Below are 20,344 nucleotides of genomic sequence, written 5' to 3'. Positions count from 1 at the left end.
CGTGCTGTAGTTAAAGTTCGTTCTTGATTAGTACACACCTTAACTCATCTTTAATTTATAATAAAGTAATGTTTAGTTTACATATTAATACATCATTATTCATGTACTATTATTGTAAAGTGTTACCGATTTTCTTTGGGTTCTTTAAAAAAAAATTAAAAATAGGGGAATGTTATACGTTTACTGGGTGTTTGACCAGAATTTTCATTTAGAGTGAACTATCCCTTAAATAAAATGAAAGTTTTTCAGAAATATTGAGCAATATCCCATGATTAAGAATTCTGATTGAGCCTAAAACACCAAAAAGGCTTGCATGATGTAAAATACCACAACAAATTTGATCTAGCTTTAACATTTGCATGCATAAAACTGACAGAAATCAAAATAAAACAAATGTTAAACATTTAAAAAGTTTTTTCCCCAAGCACTAGCAATATTAAAGCTTGTTTCCATCATGAAGTTAAAGCATAAATCAAATCAATAAAAGCTTGACACTTTTTAATCTTCCAATTCTGAATATTTCTAAAAAAAAAAAGAGTGAGGCTATTTCAAGGTTTGTTTTTAATTATTCTTTATAAAGTGTAGCAACACACCTTGTTAACTGGATTCCATTTTCTCTGCAGAAACAATTGCAATATAATGCATTACACAACTGTTTTTTGAAACATCTCGGTGCACACCAGCCAACAGGATTTATGGACTTTTCATGTCTAAAAAAATGTGTTCAATCTAAAGATCTACACTGTCATCTAGAGGTCGTATGCAGTAGGTGAATCTGATCCGCGAGTTCCTATAGCTTCAGCCCTGAAAGCAAGTTAGCAATTTTGCACTCAGCAGCCCGAGTATATTAAGGAACAACATTAATGAAATTACATTACAGTAAGCTGTTTTGAATGATGAAAGCTGTAATGTATGTCCAGGATTATCTGTATGTGGGACGACCCATTCCACTTGGCTCTAATCCTTTTCTGCAACGCAGCTGTGCACAAATACAATGTAGAAAATGAAGTCGAAGCATGAATATGTCACTGTATTGTGACTAAACAGGTGCGGAACAAACTGAGCTTAACTGTAGTCACATGGTTGGGGTGTTCAGGGTGGGTTGAGCTTATCGTTCTCATTCTGAGCACACATTTCTCTGCTGCAATCTCAGTCCTGGATTATAGCGTAGCTGCTGGACAGCGAGAGAGATGGCAGAGGAGCTGATAGAGTATCAGAGAGGGTACTAATGGGAAAACGCATCCCATATTTCTCATGTGAACTCCAGAGTCAATGACAACAGCACCATTGTCATCAGCGAGGGTCCCAGCATGTCTCGGGCAGAACTGCCAGCTGAAAATATTCAACAGTCATTGTCAGAGTTCATCAAGATTAGTGCGTGATATTTGATGATGTGATGTGTTTTTGGGCCTTACAATTCATATGTGTTGGCTGCCTCTTGATCTTGGGATTTTCTGTTAACATAAAAGTTAAGATAAACCATAAAACAGACGATAAACACAAAGAAAAGATCAATGACACAATTGGATTTACAGTGCATCCGGAAAGTGTTCATAGCGCTTTTTCCATATTTTTTTATGTTACAGCCTTATTCCAAAATAGATTAAATTCATTTATTTCCTCAAAATTCTACACACAATACCCCATAATGACAATGTGAAAAAAGATTTTTTTAAATTGTTGCAAATTTATTAACAATAAAAAACCTGAAAAATCACATGTACGCAAGTACTCTCAGCCTTTGCTCAATATTTTGTTGATGCTCCTTTGGCAGCAATTACAGCCTCAAGTGTTTTTGAATACAATCCCACAAGCTTGGCACACCAGTCTTTGGGAATTTTTGCCCATTCCTCTTTGCAGTACCTCTCAAGCTCTATCAGGTTGGATGGGAAGCGACGGTGTACAGCCATTTTCAGATCTCTTCAGAGATGTTCAATAGGATTTAGGTCTGGGCTCTGTCTGGGTCACTCAACAACATTCACCAGGTTGTTGTGAAGCCACTCCATTAATATTTTGGGTTATTGTCCTGCTGGAAGATGAACCGTCACCCCAGTCTGAGGTCAAGAGCACTCGGAAGCAGGTTTCATTCAGGATGTCTCTGCACATTGCTGCATTCATCTTTCCCTCTATGCTGACTAGTCTTCCAGTTTCTGCTGTTGAAAAACATTCCCACATCATGATGCTGCCACCACTATGCTTCACTGTAGGGATGGTATTAGCCTGGTGATGAGCAGTGCCTGGTTATCTCCAAACGTAATGCCTGGCATTCACTCGAAAGAGTTCAATTTTAGTCTCTTCAGACCAGAGAATTTAGTTTCTTATGGTCTGAGAGTCCTTCAGATGCCTTTTTGGCAATTCCAGGTGGGGAGTGACTTCCGTTCTCCTCTCTGAAGAATGCTGGAGCTTAGACAGAGTGACCATTGGGTTATTGATCACCTTCCTGACTAAGGCCCTTCTCCCCCGATCACTCAGCTTAGATGGCTGACCAGCTCTAGGAAGAGTCCTGGTGGTTCCAAACATCTTCCACTTACGGATGATGGAGGCCACTGTGCTATTGGACCTTTCAGAGGAGCAGAGATTTTTCTGTAACCTTCCCCAGCCTTGTGCCTCAAGACAATTCTTTCTCAGAGGTCTAAAGACAATTCCTTTGTCTTCATGCTTGTTTTTTGCTTTGGCATGCACTGTCAACCCTGGGACCTTATATAGACAGGTGTATGCCTTTTCAAGTCATGTCCAATCAACTGAATTTACCACTGGTGAACTCAAATTAAGCTGCTGAAACATCTCAAGAATGATCAGTGGAAACAGAATATACCTGAGCTCAATTTAGAGCTTCACGGCAAAGGCTGTGAATACTTATGTACATGTGATTTTTCAGGTTATTTATTTTTAATACATTTGCAACAATTTCTAACAACAAATCTACGTGATAATACAAAATGCTATTGCTAATGGCTTTTTTGTAATCATCAGACATGATTACTTGACATTAGGTAACAATTGACCTGTCACATCTGTCCGTAATTGGGAAGAGATCATCATTTAAGATTCTGAAAGCTTCACTTGAGGTCCGAAAGTGTATACAATACCAAATTGTATAGTTAGACTGCAGAATTCTGACCTTAACAGGGTCATTGGGAAGCTGCAAACTCTTGTCTTCATAAATGTGACAAGCAATTTTTACATGTTGTGACAAACAATCTTGTCTGGGTGCAATTAAAAGTTATGAGGCATGCAATTTCATATAAAATAACAATGTTGATTAGGGAATTCTGAACAATATATCATCTTAAGACGACTTTTATTGTCCCTTTTGATTCACTTCATATGTAGGACTACTGTAAATTATGATGTTTTTTTTGTAGGCCTTTCACGATATCTGTTTTTTGTTGTACAATATATTGCACCAAAATATATTGCGATAAACGATATTCTTGTAATTTTAAGACCATTTTATGCCACTCATTATATAATGCCAGAATGACAATATAGTATCATCACAATGCAAGTACACTCGTCCAAAAACACATATTTAATTCGTAATTTAATTATAGTCATTTTAATGAATTAATAATTAGGTATTGGAATCAGAATGTAAAAACACATATCCTAAATAAATAATAATAAATGTTAAAAAAAGTACAAGGTAAAAAGTAACCGAGGCTGAAATATCTGCTGCTAGATCTATTTTCAGTTGTCAGACATCCACATGAAAATATACTATAGTAACTTATAGGAAATACTATCAGCTCAAATGTTGCTAGAATTGTTTTTTTAATGTATGACCTGTATATATTGTATCAACAAAAACGATTTAGGTCATTTTGTGCGATAAGTCGATATATTGATTATTGTGACAGGCCTAGGTTTTTGATTGACTTATTTTATGTCAATATAATAAAATCTATTGTATTTTATTAACGTCTACACTTAGCCCAAACCTAAACCTAACGCTTACAGTAACCTATTGTGTTTCATTAACATCTACACCTACTCCAACTTTAAACCTACCCCTAACAGTAACCTATTGTATCCTATTGTCTACACCTACCCCAACCTGAAACCTATCCCTTACAGTAATGCCAAAACAGTAATTATTGTTGTACAGTGTCACAAAAATGATGAATTTTTTTGCTGTTTTAAAAAGGCATAGTCTTATATGTACACTGATGGTGAATTGAGAACCACATACTATGTTGAGGAGGTTCCAAATACATCCTAAATGTTTTAGTTTTGTTAGATTTTAGTGATATTTTGATCATCAATACTGACACCTTGTGGTGTGGATTAAACATCATGTAAAAGTTATTAGTTAAAGGTGCAGTAGGCAAACCTGCCAACACTCCCGTTTTTCCCGGGAGTCTCCTGTATTTCAGACCCATCTCCCGCCCACCTCCCCTATTGTTCTGTCTCCCGGAAAACTCCCGGAATTCCCCCATTATGATATTATGCTAACGGTTGGCATTTAGGCAGATCACCTACTACACCTTTAATGTCAATGTTGAGACGCTCAGTTTGCATTCAGTTGTGATTAACTGAATTGATTGTGCTCTATGTAAAATAAAAGAGCTTCTTTAATAGTTTTTATTTCCTTCTGATTTAACAAATTTTTTATATGTGACAGGAAGCTGGCACTCCAGAATATCATGAATACACTTGGGACTGCTTGCTGAGAGGCTGAATTAAAGGTAATAATGTTTTTAGTTTCTTACATAGAGCATTCGTTTAGCTTCATAAGACCTTAGTTTAAAGTCTTTGTTTTACCTTTAAACAGTATCTTCTCAAAGTGGCAGAAACAATTGATTAGGAATGACCAAGGACCACAAATCTTCACAAATGTTTACTGACGCAGAAAAAACATCTGTGAGGTACTAAAGGTGAATAGAATAACAGTTTTTTTTTTAATTTTGGGGTGAACGGTCTCTTTAAATACTTAAATGTTTGCTTTCTTTCTTTTCATTTATTTCAGTGGTCGATTTATGATTGATATTTATGCCTCCTGGTACTTCAATTGACTAGACATTATGAGTGCTACATGTTTTCTTTCCTACTGTTCAAACACTGCAGTAGCTTTTGGAAACAAACAGCTTACTGTGATTGAATCTTAGTGAACAGTATGGGGCATTTAATTACTGGATACAAAACAAAACACTGTGAGAAAATAAGGATGTTTGGGAATGGTTTGAACATTTTAAGTTATGCGAGTGCTGGATAAAGACTAAACACTCTGAGCGTCAGATGTGGATCCAGGTTTATGAAGTGCGCACAGGTGGAAGCTGAACACAATAAGGTATATGAATATTGGCATGTGCATGTGATGCGTCTGGTATACTGACCGAACACTATGAGGCGGGTGTGTGTGTTGGTGGATCCCAAAGGGTTTTGGACCGTGCAGCGGTACATCGAGCCGTTGAGCTCTGCCGGGACTCTCTCCAGAACCAGTTCTTTCCCAAATCTCTCTTCACTTCCATCCAGCAGAGGTCCTCCCACACGTGTCCATGTGAACAGAGGCTCAGGAAACACTTCATTCTGCGGCAGAAATAGAAAAACCTAAATATTCACACAGCAGACAATGTACATTTGTACAGATAATGTACATTTTTATGTAAATAAAATATTTATAGCTATAAGAGCTATAATATTTGTGAGGAATTGCTTAGGAGACCTCTTTTTAATCGTTTATATACATTTACTAAACACTGTTGGCACTGGCAGTATCCATTTGTTCATGTATTATATACTTGCAGAGAATATTAAACAATTTTCAAAAGAAGCTTTTAAACATTTAAGGTCTACTATACGACATCAAAAGCACCTGAATAATTTATATTCAACATTTACAAAAGGCATTGGTAGGCATTTTAATTGTAAAATACTATCCGTTGCCAAATATAAAGCAACATGCTGTGCATTCAAATTAGAGCAGTCCTACTTTGCTCATGCAAAAACATGAATCACTGCTACTGTTAAGTTGTATTATTTGCAAATAATTATTTTGCACCACTTCATATTCCAGAAACATTTCTCCTTTCATGATTGTACCGCTTTGGGCCCCATTTGGAATCCCTCCACTTTGATGCGAACCGTGTCTCCCACTTTCGCTCTGCTTGGTGCCACAGAGAGTTTCGGGCCCTTTGGAGCAGCTTGTAAACAGTGAAAAACAGCTTTGTCATTATTATGTTATACTGTTGGAGAGTTATTTAAGGTTTCACTGTATGCACATACACAAAATTCTCATTTCTTCAACTAAAATAAAACTATATATATATATATATATATATATATATATATATATATATATATATATATATATAGTTTATGTCAGAATTATTAAACCCCCTGAATTATTAGCCCCACTGTTTATTTTTTTTCCACAATTTTTCCACATAATAGTTTGTTCTGCAGACCATCGAAAAAATATATAGCTTAAAGGGGCTAATAATTTTGACCTTAAAATAGTTTTTAAAAAATTAAAAACGGATTTTATTCTAGCCGAAATAAAACAAATAAGACTTTCGCCAGAAGAAAAAATATTATTAGACACACTGTGAAAATTTTCTTGCTCTGTTAAACATCATTTGGTAAATATTTAAAAAAGAAAAAAAATTAAAGGTGGATTAATAATTCTGATTTCAACTTTGTGTGTGTGTGTGTGTGTGTGTGTGTGTGTTTGTGTGTGTGTGTGTGTGTGTGTGTGTGTGTGTGTGTGTGTGTGTGTGTGTGTGTGTGTGTGTACATATATATTAGAGCTGGGCCGATAAATCAAATTGCGATAAAATGTATGTCAATAATAATGATATGCTCTGGACTTCTTTACTCTATATTGATCTAAGAGCCAATCACACAGCAGAAATGTGCAACAATGGGAATCTAAAAGTGTGTTCATATTAGAGATGTACCCAATTTTTGGCCACTGAAAATTTATTGGTAAAAAAAAAATGCCATTAAATGGACCTTCTAATTTTTCTGACGTCAGTCATTGTTACTTATATCAAAATATTTATCGTTATCATTCAGTATTCAAGATAGTTAAACATTTACATAGATGTAAAAAGGGAATAAAAGCATGCATAATTAAAAGTATTAAACTCAGCAACACTGTACCCTATAAGGTCTTATGTGTGATCATATACAGTAAGCTAATAGACTAATAATGAGTGATTTTTTTAAAAAGGATTTATAATTTTTGTTAAGTAAGAGATAATACACATATAGGCAATTATTCTCACAGAATAAAGCCCAAAAGGCTTGCCAGAAGCCAGTTGTATAAGTCTGAAGGGATTTATTCTGTGAAAACCACTTATTCTACTTATTACACAGCTACTTGCAACAGAAGCGATTAGACACCAAAAAAATTGATCTGAGCTGTAATAATTTACTAACACTTTAGGCTTGCAGAAAGAAAAATGGCTAAATACAACATACATAGCCTATTATATGTATTATTGAGCCGCAACATGTTGCCAAACAATCAAAATCATTGTTTGGAAAGATAAGCATATACATATGAATGTGTTCATTAACAGCAGATTTAAAGTACCTGGATAAGTGATATCAGTTTTAGTGAGTGTTAATTCATTCATTCATTTTCTTTTCGGCTTAGTCCCTTTATTAATCTGGGATTGCCACAGCGGAATGAACCGCCAACTTATCCAGCATGTTTTGCGCAGAGGGAAACACTGGAAACATTCATACACATTCATTCACTTCGGACAATTTAGCTTACCCAATTCACCTATTTTTGGAATTGTGGAGGAAACCGGAGCACCCGGAGGAAACCCACGTGAACATGGGGAGAACATGCAAACTCCACACAGAAATGCCAACTGACCCAGCCGAATGTTATCTGGGAATAAAATACCTTGGAATGTCAATTGACCAATCAGAATCATGTATTCCAGAGAGCTGTGTAACAATGTTAGCTAACTTTAGTTAACTAATTGTTGTTCGTTAATATTAACTTTGTATTTCAATAAACCTTAAGTAAATGTAGAAACTACTACTGACAAGTCCTGTATTAATTCACGGTAACGGCTATAGCTAATTTATAATAAATAAAACCCTATTGTAAAGTGCCTACCAAAAACTCCTGATAACCACTATGAAAAATTGTTCATCCCTAAAAACATATAACAAACAGACCCCCTGGATGTACCTGGACAAATATCTAAATAAACTGTAAAGTATGTCAGATATAAAAGCTGACACTCACAGAGTGTAACCTCAGCCTTCATAGGCATGGAAAGTGCCGGGTGCTTGACTTCACAGCTGAAAAGAGCCTCATTGTCCAGTTGTGGATTAAGGTGCCAGGTCAGCATAGCCTGAACCTCCAGAGTGCCATCATGAAGCTCAGACTGCGTTTGGTTGAAAAAGTAGAGCGGGCTGGAGCTCAGCACCCAGCGGGGAAACTCTCGGCTGATCACAGTCTCTGGGATGACCTCTGTGGTGGGACTGGGCACCTCATGAGTGGGGGCCCCAGACGTGTAGCTGCGCTGGGGCCGGTCTTTATCCAGACGCACAGGCTCGCTGTAAGGGCCCATGAAAGAGAGCGACTTCTGCACTTTTGTGTCATCGAGTTCTCGGCTGATAAGCGGCTGGTTATCCTTGGACGCGAACAAACCTCTGTTTTCAACTTTCTCAGAAGACGCAAATGGATGGACTTCAATAACTTCTCCATCCCTCTTGAAGTACACCTAAGTTTGAGAAAAATAATTACAAGAAGTTACTTCAGAAGCAACTGAACACATTTCCATTTAAATTACCTCTGATTCTTCACATGTCCTTCTTTATTTAGGTTTTAATTTAAAGCTTGTACTATTTTCTTCTACTAACCACAGGGGCAGGTTTTCCTCCGGTTACAATGCAAACAAGCGTGAAGTTTTGAGCCTCGTAGCGATTGAATCGAGCAGGCTGATTTGCTGCCTCAACAAATATTGATTTTGGTGGAGCTGGGGAAAAAACAAAGCCATTGAAAACTCATTATAAATCGATAGCGTCACTACAGAAATTCAAAGAGATAAAAAGATATGACAGTGCGACACTCAAAGTAATTATGAGTATCTTTCCCTAAAGGGCATTTTGGTGCTTCAGACTGCAAAGACAGGAGATCCTCGTTTAATGAGCTCAATGTGCATTAGTAAGCAAGATTTACAATAGCACAATCTCTTGTTTTAAGTCAGCAATCCATGGACAATCTTTCAGATGGTTTCTTAGCTTCCATTAGATGAACTCTACCTCATATCTCAATTACATGTCACGCCATATTACTGTTGAAACTTATTAATTTACAAGTGCATGCAGACGGAAATTGCCTTAATTCCCTGCTGAATATTCGAGGCTTTCATGGGCATGAATGTACAAGCAGAGGCAAACGAAAAAAAATGTGTGATTGAGAACTTGAAATCTTCTGGCTTTGGTAGACTGTTATTAATCTAAAAACTGTTCAGTGAAAATAATCATATCTTTTTGTATTTAAATAGATGGTTCACCCTAAATTGAACATTCTGTCACCATTTAATCACGCAAGGGGTTCTAAACTTTCTTTCTTCTGTTGAATACAAAATGAGATATTCTTCAGAATGTTGGAAAAACAGCTATTGACATCAATTGTAGGAAGAAAAATTCTATGTCATTTGGGTTTTATGTGCAATATCCTTCAGTATATTTTCCTTTGTGTTCAGTAGAAGAAAGAAACTCAAACAGCTTTGGAACAAGCGGAGGATGAGTAAGTTTTGACAGAATATTTATTGTTGGGTGAAATATGCCTTTAATCATGAATTTCACATTATCATTATTGCATTTGATCATCTCCATCTAATCAAATTCAGTTGCGTCTGGAAAAAGCACTCTCTCTTCCTTCATTTTTTTTTTACTTTTTAGTGATTGAGGTTGAAGGGATGACAGTTCTGTCATCTTTTTCTCACCCTTGTGCAGTTTCAAACCTTTCATTCTCATGTGGAACACAAAAGAAGATATTTTTGTTCAAGGTGGTTGGGTTTCAGCTGTCAGTGATTGGGAATGACAGGCACACTTCTTGTAAGTGTGAGTCTCGATATGACCAGTTCACATAGCAGCTTTTCACAGAAGCTTGGATCACATCTGTGGCCATGAATACACTGCAGCTAAATTCGGTTGTACAGTTCAACCTTTAGTGGTTTACTCTATTCTGTGCACATATAGCTCAGTAATTATTAGAGTGACAAGCACATTCAACCACCAAATTAACTCCTGTAAAATGCTGATAGTGACAACTGCATTTAGTAAAATGCTGTGCATTGTTTACAAAAGCAGGCCATTTATAAATGATGTACAAGTTAATGAGATGTGTCTCTTTTGTTTGCATAGTGCAACAAATCAAAGGAACAACAAACGTCTTGACTCATTTATGTTGCCAGATCTTACTAGAAAAAACAAACAAATAATAACAAGCTCATAATAAACTTCAAGGCACAATATGTATGATTTAAATTAATATATTGCAAATCCACTTGAACAGTGTTATGTAGTTTGCTACATATGTTGTGTGTTTTATTAGACTGCACAGATCAGAACCCTAAAATGTATTTAGTAAGATAAAACACTGTTACTTCTTCCACACATGATCATGATTGGACCTGAAGCAGTGGACTGTGGTATATTAAAAGCTTTGCTGCTCTCGCTCTCATTTCACTTCCATGGCTTTCAGCCTTACTCTGCCTCACTACCATAATAATAAATATAGCATACTTTAATCTCATCCATAAACATGATTTCTGTAGGAGTCCCGTATTATGTAATGACGACAACAACTCCCATGATTCCACATTTAAAAAAAAACTAATAAAAAAAACTTTAGTCTGTTGTAAATATCTATGTAAATAAACATAGATAGCATGGTATAAATATGCCACCCTCTAGTGGCAAAAACCCAAACACTCACTTTCCTTCAGCTTAGTCTCTGAATTATCGAGAAGGGTATAAACGGAGGTCGGAGCCAGCTTCAAGTTGGTGGGACTTGAGCTCCAAGTGGGCTGTACAAAACTGAAGTTTTTATTTATTTAATGTCTTGTACATGAGTCCAATATTGTGCTTTATGAATGTCTACACCTACCCCAACTCTAAACCCAGCCTCACAGTAACCTGATGTATTTTATCAACGTCTACTCCAACACCACCTAAACCCAGCCCACCTGTGGCGTAAATCCCTCCCACTTGGAGGTCACCCAACCTACTTGCGGTATAATACCTCCCACTTGGAGGTCTCCGGGCTGCATTGATACCTACATGGATTTATCAGTGGCCACCACAGCAGAATGTACCGCCAATTATTTATATGCTTATTTATGCCCTTCCAGCCACAACCCAGCACTGAGAGTACTCTAACTTCTAAACCAGGCCCAGCTGGGACTCAAAGCCACAACCGTCTTGCTGTGACAGTGCTAACCACTGAGCCACCGAGCCACCCCTAAAACCCTAAATCATTAACTGGCAGAATCAAATTAACCATTTTGGGGACTTTTGAAACGTAACATGAAAAATACTTGATGTAGCTTTATGCAGTAAAGATCTATTGTGCAAAATAAATATAATATATAGTAAATAAATATAATTGTATATTTTCTAGGTGCAGGTGTGCAGATAGTCTTTGATATACAGTTGAAGTCAGAATTATTAGCCCCCTGTTTATTTTTTCTATTTAACAGAGAGATTTTTTCAAAATATTTCTAAACATAATAGTTTTAATAACTCATATCTAATAACTGATTTCTTTTATCTTTGCCATGATAACGGTAATTAATATACAGCTTAAACCGACATTTAAAGACTTAACTAGGTTATTAAGGTTAACTAGGCAGGCTAGGGTAATTAGGCAAGTTATCGTATAATGATGGTTTGTTCTGTAGACTATCGAAAATTTACAGCTTAAAGAGGCTAATAATATTGACCTCAAAATGTTTTTTTTTTTATTAAAAACTGCTTTTATTGTAGCCGAAATAAACAAATAAGACTTTCTCCAGAAGAAAAAATATTATCAGACATACTGTGAAAATTGTCTTGCTCTGTTAAACATCATTTGGGAAATATTTAAAAAAGAAAAAAGAATTCAAAGGGGGGCTAATAATTCTGACTTCAACGGTATATAAGTGACTGATTTATAAAGAAAGAATTGGTATACAGTTTATTAAAAATATTCACCACTAACAGTTAAACAGATGATCCCAGAAAACAACCGCAACATGCTAAAAGTTTTCTTTCTACTGGTTTTCTATGGGAACAAAAATCTGTGTGTTCATTTTCTTAGTTAATCCATTTACCTTTAAGTGCAAAATATTTTGTGAATGTAAATAATTTTTTTTTATACTCTGCAGTGGAAAGAAAGCCATACAGCTTTGGATCAACATAAGAGTGAGAAAACAATGCCACGATGTTTTAAAAATAAAAGGCAGCCGCTAACGGTTACAATGCCTTTCATGTTAAAGCAACCATACACTGAAGCACATCACTTCATTTTTCTAAGAACAACCGCTTATAACCAGTACTCACACATGACATTTAGAGTGATACTTCCAGATGCCAATACCACCTTCTCTCTAGACGCCCTGTCGTAGATCCCCACATGGCATTCGTATGGTCCGTCATCTTCCATCTGAACCTCAGGGAGCCTGCGAACATTGAGGAACAATCTGTCTAAAAACATAATAGCAGTTGTAAAAATAGCACGGTGCGTGCTGAGAGAAAAGCCAAGTCCAAATATCCTCTATAAACTGAGCTCTGCTGGGTATAACTATAACCTGACAGTTGACTGGTAAACAAGGTCCTCTCGTCTGCGGAAGTCCTCCATGTGAGAGAAATTGGTGTTGTACATGGCGTCATAAGTGAAAATTTTCTGCTTTGAGGTTCCACCTTCTGTAACCTGCGAAACAAATACAATATGCCATCAAGAATTAGGTTAAAGAGAGTTGAGGGAAATACATCTCTATTTAAAGGGATAGTTCACCTAAAAATGAACATTTACACACACTCAAGTGGCTTTATGAGTTTTCTTTTTCTGTTGAAGACAAAGGAAGATTTTTTTTTAAATGTTGGAAACCGGTAACTATTGACTTCCACAGTAGGAAAATACTACAAAAGTCAATGGTTACAGGTTTTTCAAAATATTTTCTTTTGTGTTTAATATAAAAAAAAAAAAAACTCTTGAAGTGGAGTGAAGGGTGAATTAATGATGATAGAATTTTCAGTTTTGGATGAACTATCCCTTTAAAAGTGTGCAGTAATTCACTTTAAAATGCTTTGCTTTTGATTTTAACTAATATTATGTATATGAATTTGCCTGTATATGATAAAGCAAACGTGTGGTGAGTTCTTGCATACTTTTCTTCTCAATTATTTTTAACCAGCTAGCATCAAAGTGATTTTTAAGTGATGTATGAAGTGAGTTGGTCTCATTAACTATGGACGTGATCCATTAACATTTAACAACCACATTTAAATGTATGCACTTTGCAATTAAACTCAAAGCAAATCCATTTATTTTAAGGTACATTTTTACCAATTGATGCATTCCCTGCAATTCAAACCAATGACCTTGTGTGTGATGCTTTTTAAAAGTATTTAAAATGATGTCCTGTTTTGTTATCCAATACAAAACCTTTGTATGTTTTAATTGTGGCGTAAGTTCCCAAATAGCTTTTGTGGCCACTATTATTATTTGACCTTTGTTTGATTTTCAATGGAGGGGCAGAAAAACTGCAAATTTATGGCTTTCTAAGTAAAATGTGACACATTGCACGGTAGGGTTTTATTTTAAATGTCACGGAAACCTGTCAGCAAACTGATATGTTTTTTAATGGAATATTTTATCCGTTAGCTCATCAATCCTGCCACACTTATGGCTCGGTGTGACGACAAAATGAAAACCGCTTGTCCTAAAATCACTGAGCCGTTCACTCTTAATCCTGAATATATTTTCATATTTTTTGACAGCTTCTGTTCTCACAACGTCAGTTTGCCAACAGAACAACAACCTAAAAGAGTTTAAAAGAGCACAAAAACTAGCACAGTGAAAAACAAGTGATTATTTTTTCCAGGATGCTGAAATAAATGGCATATCACGAAAAGATGAAGCTCGGACCCCACTTACCCGAAACCACACAATCTCTCGTAAGTTGCCATCCGTCCTAAAATTGCACTTCAAAGTCACTGTGTCCCCCATAACCACAGGAGGCAGAGGCTCAATGGTGACTGTTAAATAACCTGGAAGAAGATAGCAGTGTCATTTCTTCAATGCTTTATTACATCCGCAAATTGCACAGGCTCTTTAACAATCCCATCCAAATTACCAGCAATGAGCCCTGGCAAAATTACAGTGCTCTCCTCATTTCTGAAAGCATTAAGTCATAAGTTAGTAAAACGGAGTGCTTTTGAAGAACCCAATATAAAACTTGCCCCAAGAGAGGTCATACTGCAATGACAGCGGAATTATAGCACATAATGAGCTCTTGATTTAACTTCTGAATATTTCCGATCAAAAAGTGTGATTGCAAAAAACGCTATTAATGAATGTTGTGAGAAGACCACAGAGCATCAGTGCTCCGATTCATTCATTTTTAATCTACTTGCTGCAAGAAACAACTTTCATCAGAGTTTACCTGACAGATATATCCCTGATTATTTATTATTTAACAAACTCTGCTTGTAATGTAATCGATCCACATAAATTCTTCTAAAAGTAATGTCTATATTGCAGATAATGTTAGTATATCTTTTCATTTCTAGGAAAAAAGCTAGAAAAAATTGCAAAAAAAAAAATATAAATAACTCGAAAAAAATAACTAAACAAAAATTAAGCTAAAATAGTTTTCCATCAGAGCAAAATGAACATGTATCCCTGGTTATCAATTATTCTGTTTAATAAAACCAATTCAGAAAAAATGATCTAAAAACACATTTTTTCAGTGATTAAACAAAACAAAAATCAAAGCCAAACATCAATAAAATCAAACAATAAATAACAGATTTCTACAGGTATGACTAATATATATGACACGTCTTTCCTCTTTCACTTCTCTTTAATGAAAAAAAATCTAATTTAAATGAAAAGAAACTAAATCGTAAAATTAAATGAAGTCTAAATAAATAAGTAAAAAATAAATGAGTAAATAAACTCAACAAAAATGTAAGTAAACAAAAGAGTAAAATTAAGCAAAGTAAAACTAAACTGAAAATTCAACTCTAAACAAAAGAAACCTAAATTGACTACAAATGTTGCATAAAAATAAAACAAAATATCAAATTAAAAGCAGTGATAAAAACAAAAACACACAAAAAATAAATAATATACAAAAACCAAAGCAAAAAACTTGGCAAAAGTAAACATTAACAAATTAAGAAAAGATCTTCACCCACTTGACAGCACATGTGGTGCAAATCCTCACAACACAAACACGTTAAAAAAATCGAGCTGCATTTTCCCACAACGCAAACAATAAATGTGCTGCATTTTTTTACAACACAAACAATTTACGAAACCACGCTGCAACACTTGCAAAATCAATGGAAATGGGACCCAAAAACATGACAGATGCAGCTGTGCTGTGACTATTGTTGCGTCCCAATTCGCATACTATCCATCCTATATAGTATTTGAAAATAGAATTAGTATGTCCCAAATCGTAGTATGTTAAAAAGAGAATGCCAAAGGTTCCCGGATGGTTTACTATTTCCGGTAAAAATTCGAAGTGTAAAACCATCCATACTCTAACCGCTGATATTGCCCACAATACCGTGTGCGTTGGACGTGAATTTGATTAGAACTACAAACGTGGTTGAAAAGTGTAAAAGAACTACAAACATGGTGGACGCGCGAGACCAACCGTCAAATAGAGAGGCTTCGGTAAAGATGTTTGTAGGACTGTTAATTAATATCTAGGCCACTGGAAAATAATTAAATCAATTTTCCATGTTATATTTCATCTGCAACAACAATGTGAAGTTATATAAACATGTGTTTGGACATTAACGTCTGAATTAACGACCTGAGGAGATTTCTCTGCATGAAAGACTCTCGAATGGCAGATTAACCTGCTGCTGCTTTTCTAATAAGGTAGGAAATTAAATATGAAAGAAATGTGGATGATGTGTGGATGACTGTCAGAGCTCATAACTAACCAACATAACGATCTGTTAATGAGGAAGTAGTATGTCCTAAAGCTTGCATACTCGCCTGTTACACACTCAAAAGTATATACTTTTCCTTTACAAAAAAGTACATACTTTTAAGGCGGAGTATAAGTATGCGAATTGTTTGTTTAAATAGCCAGGTGGTGTCACAGTGGTGCAGTGGGTAGCACGATTGCCTCACAGCAAGAAGGTTGCAGGTTCAAGCACCGGCTGGGTCAGTTGACATTTCTGTGTGGTTTCCTCCAGGTGCTCTGATTTCCCCAACAGTCCAAAGACATGCGCTATTGGTGAATTGAATAAGCTAAATTGGCCGTAGTGTATGTGTGTGAATGCAAGAGTGTATGGGTGTTTCCCAGTGTTGGGTTGCAGCTGGAAGGGCATCCACTGTGTAAAACATGCTGGATAAGTTGGCGGTTCATTCTGCTGTGGCGACCCCTGATTAATAAAGGGACTGAGCCAAAAATAAAATGAATGAATGAATAAATAGCCAGGTCTGTCATGCTTTACGTTCTCTTTGAAACATTTCCATTGTGTTTCAAGCTATTTGAAAGAGTTGTGCAGCATGTTTTCGTAAATTGTTTGCATTGTGAGAAAATGCAGCACGTTTTATTAATTTGTATGTGTTGTGAGAAAATACAGTGCGTCTTTAAACAGATGAAGAACTTTTCTTAATTTGCTGGCCTTTTTTGTAATTGCATTTGTTTTCTTAAATTGCAGCATGTTAAGCTCTCTTGGCCACTGTACAAAAGCTACACTATAAAACAATAACTCCAATAATGTAAAGCAAAGTGAAATAAAACTAAATGTCAACATATAAAATACACTACAAATTTAACATTAATAAACAAAGTGCAACAAAACAAGTCAAATTAGAAGCAAGGTGAAACAAAAAACACAAAGCAGAATACACTACACTGAAAAAAATTATTCAAAGATGATTCCTTGGATTTACTCATTTTTTTTACGTTAAGTGGTTGTAAACAATTTATTTGGGCTGAATTTAAACAAACAAATGAAGTTGAACATTGTTAAATTTAATTTGTTTAAATTCAACACAAATAAATTGTTTGCAACAGTTTTGCATGCAACACTTTTTTCAGTGTACTAACAAAGTGTGAAGAAATACCAAGTCAAATTAAAAAGAATTAGAGTGAAACAACATCAAAGCAAAAAAAACGAAGTGACTATAAATGTTACACTGTAAATCAGACACCCATCTGTTTAAAATGGATTTGAAAAGATGTTACACACACACATATACACACAGACATTGTTCAGCGCATTACAGTATTACATAATGCCTGTCAAAAGAATTGATTCCTTGTGTAGTTTGATGCTTCAAGAGCTAGAGCTACATTTCATCTTTTCTTCATCTTCAATCCATCACTGCTGCCAGAGCTATGTCTCTGTCCTAATAAAGTGATGGGGCTTAGTTTACAAATGTTACTCCAATTTTTTACCAACATCAGACTGGAAGCATGAAATACCTCCCCATCTTGAACAACCGCAGAAAACAGCCGTGTGCTGCTGAGTGCTGCACTTCCATTGAAACAGTCACCGTGTACCGAGAGCAGGCATCAGAGTGGGAGGCAATCGGCCTATAATCTGTCACATATTCACTGACCTACAAAATCCCACCGCTTCACCGTATTGGTTTTTTTTAAAGCATGACGTCAGCCAATGGATTATTTTTTTTTCCTGTGTGTTTTCTTCTTTGCCTAATCCATGGTTTTTTTTTTCTCCATCAACCAAGTGATTCTGTCCCACATGCAGCACAGGACACTGGGATGTCCTGTGACCCCCAGGCACTTACTTCAACATGTCGTCATTCTCTCCGCTACAGAGTGTCTTTTAGGAGGCTTAGTGAGTGGAGAGCGTGTACATTTTTAGGGTTTACAGCAATTCCACATCCCATAAGCACATTTTATAGACTGAAATAATCTTGAAAATCACAGAAAATCAATCTGTGGTCAAATGTCAAAGTTGGCCGGCAATGTTAATGGTGATGTGCAAGGATTAGTTGGGTCACTGAGATGATTTCAGTAATCTATTTGATTATGTAAACACGCATAAAAGCATATCAAAGGTTAGTATTAAAGACGTCTAGTGCGGTGGAATGGTTGCCATCTGTGTTATCCATGAAGATGATTAAGAAATGACGCAATCTGAAACTTCCAGTGAATCTTGAGCAAATAGAATAGAATGGTTCCATAGAATATAATTTTTTTCGGTTCCACAAACTACCAATCATCTTAATTTGAAGGATATTTTAATACACTTTTAAAAATTAATGTTCCTAAAGAGAGTTTTCGCAGGGAGGTCAAAGTAAAATCATTTCAAAATCAAAATCATCAAGAATCTAATTTTTGAAAGAACTTCTAAAGAAATTTTTCAATATAAAGAGAACGATGTTAAAAATCAAGTTATTTTGGGTGTCAGTGGTTCAATGAAGAACCTTAAGGAGTCACAGAATCTTTTCATTCCCCAAAAGGTTTTATTAGATCATTAAAATGTTCTTCAGTCAAAGAAATAAATGGTTATTTTAAGAATCGGATATTAAAAGGTTGATTGGGGGACCCAAAATGGTTCTTTTGTGGGAGTCACTGTGCACTGTTAAAATAATATTTCAAAAAACTTATTTTTTGTCATAATTGAACCAATTTAAAATAATCTTTTAGGCAGCAGTTCTTAAAATTATCCTTCTTTTTCAAGTAAAGAATATTTAATGATCCTAAAAACCCCTTTCACCTTAAAAAAAACTTCAATTAATCATCATTACGACCAAATTACTATTCTTTTTTAACCTATTCCTAAAGCTTTACATTTGGTTTGCTTCAGTCTTGAGTATTTAGTTACAGTACTGTTACAGTCTTTATCAAATTGGTGTATTATCTGTAACAGAAGTAGCTTTTCAATAACGTCTAAAACTTTATAAATACAATACTGAATATTTACACAAGTCTTGCATGGGTAGAAATAGTACAAAGGGTAAACACTTTTAAGGCTTAAACCACATTCATATCGTTAAAGCTAACAAAGCACTTCCTAAAACATCTGTACCTCTAATAAGATCTGACCAGTGACATTAAGTGCTGGACTCAAGGGAATGAGGCATGACATGATGCTAGCCAGCATTATTGAGTTACAGTAAGGAGTTTGATGTCTGCAATTACAAATCTGTGCCAAGATCAAGCACTCTCATTTATGCATGCACAGGCATGAAAGAAGAAAAGAAAAGAAAGAACAAAAACTCTACTAAATAATAATAATAATAAAAAATAACCATTACATAATATTATACATTCGCTAGCTCTGAAGCTTAGATACTCCTGCTTTATTGTTCAGCAATCAATGGCATTTAATTATTTCAGAGTGCAGATAACCCCTCATAAAACTGGGTCAGGACAAAAGATTAAGCTTTATCCTCAAAATAGCCACCCATCACAATCATTAAACAACAGCACCTAAGTTTAAAGGACACGCACCTCAATTTAGAAATCAATCATCTGGTAACTTTCTGAGGACTGTAGCTACATACAAATGACAGATGTGGATTATGTTGTGCGATACTGATAGATGTTTTAAAATGTACACTATAAAGTCCAAAAGTGTGATTGCGAGTTGTAGAAATAAACAAAACAATCAAAATATCAAGACTTTATCACATCTTAAACTGTTCTCAAAACAGCTGACTAGTCATATCATACATAATTCAGACCAAACGTACCTATAACGAAATCCAGCAGGTCAGCACACAGAAGCAACGATAAAGTAATTACACTCATCTCTCTCGTCTTATTTCAATATCAGTCAATGCCGCAACAGTGTCAGTATTCCATATTAAGTCTATGTTAATGTCATCCTCCGTTCAAAGCTGAAATATTGAGCAACTCGTCGCGGTTTTCCCTCATGTTGTGCTTCTAAAGGAGCAGAAGCAGCGGCATCTCTCTTGGCTCCGTCGGGCGGAGAGATTCACCAAAGCAACAGATTTGAATGAATTCATTCTCTCGTGCGCGCGCTCACTGCCCGAGCGCGCGCAGTCATTAACTCTCATACTCACACACACACACACACACGTTACACACATCATACACGATCACTCAGCCGTGGATGAAATCATTGTCAGGGACAAACACGTAATTCTATGTCATTGACGTATTAGTTATATAGTGTAGTCTATATGTGT

The 20,344-nt window shown here is 35.7% G+C and overlaps 1 protein-coding gene across 1 annotated transcript; it reads right to left on the bottom strand.

Moving 5' to 3' along the window:
• Positions 1-579: 579 nt before the first annotated feature.
• On the bottom strand, positions 580-20,158 carry igsf21b (immunoglobin superfamily, member 21b). The gene is made up of 10 exons (XM_056448651.1): positions 19,886-20,158; positions 14,120-14,232; positions 12,771-12,892; positions 12,523-12,641; positions 8,833-8,948; positions 8,213-8,693; positions 6,043-6,143; positions 5,337-5,529; positions 1,416-1,454; positions 580-1,332 (listed from the first exon to the last, which is right to left on the bottom strand). Exons 1-10 carry the CDS (start codon positions 19,941-19,943, stop codon positions 1,253-1,255), a joined length of 1,422 nt encoding a protein of 473 aa, XP_056304626.1. The 5' UTR covers positions 19,944-20,158; the 3' UTR covers positions 580-1,252.
• Positions 20,159-20,344: the final 186 nt, after the last annotated feature.

The sequence above is a fragment of the Danio aesculapii genome, chromosome 23 (assembly GCF_903798145.1).
Source record: "Danio aesculapii chromosome 23, fDanAes4.1, whole genome shotgun sequence".
NCBI lineage: Eukaryota > Metazoa > Chordata > Actinopteri > Cypriniformes > Danionidae > Danio > Danio aesculapii.
The sequence above is the reverse complement of the archived record's forward strand: the minus strand, read 5'-3'. Positions and strand labels throughout refer to the sequence as shown.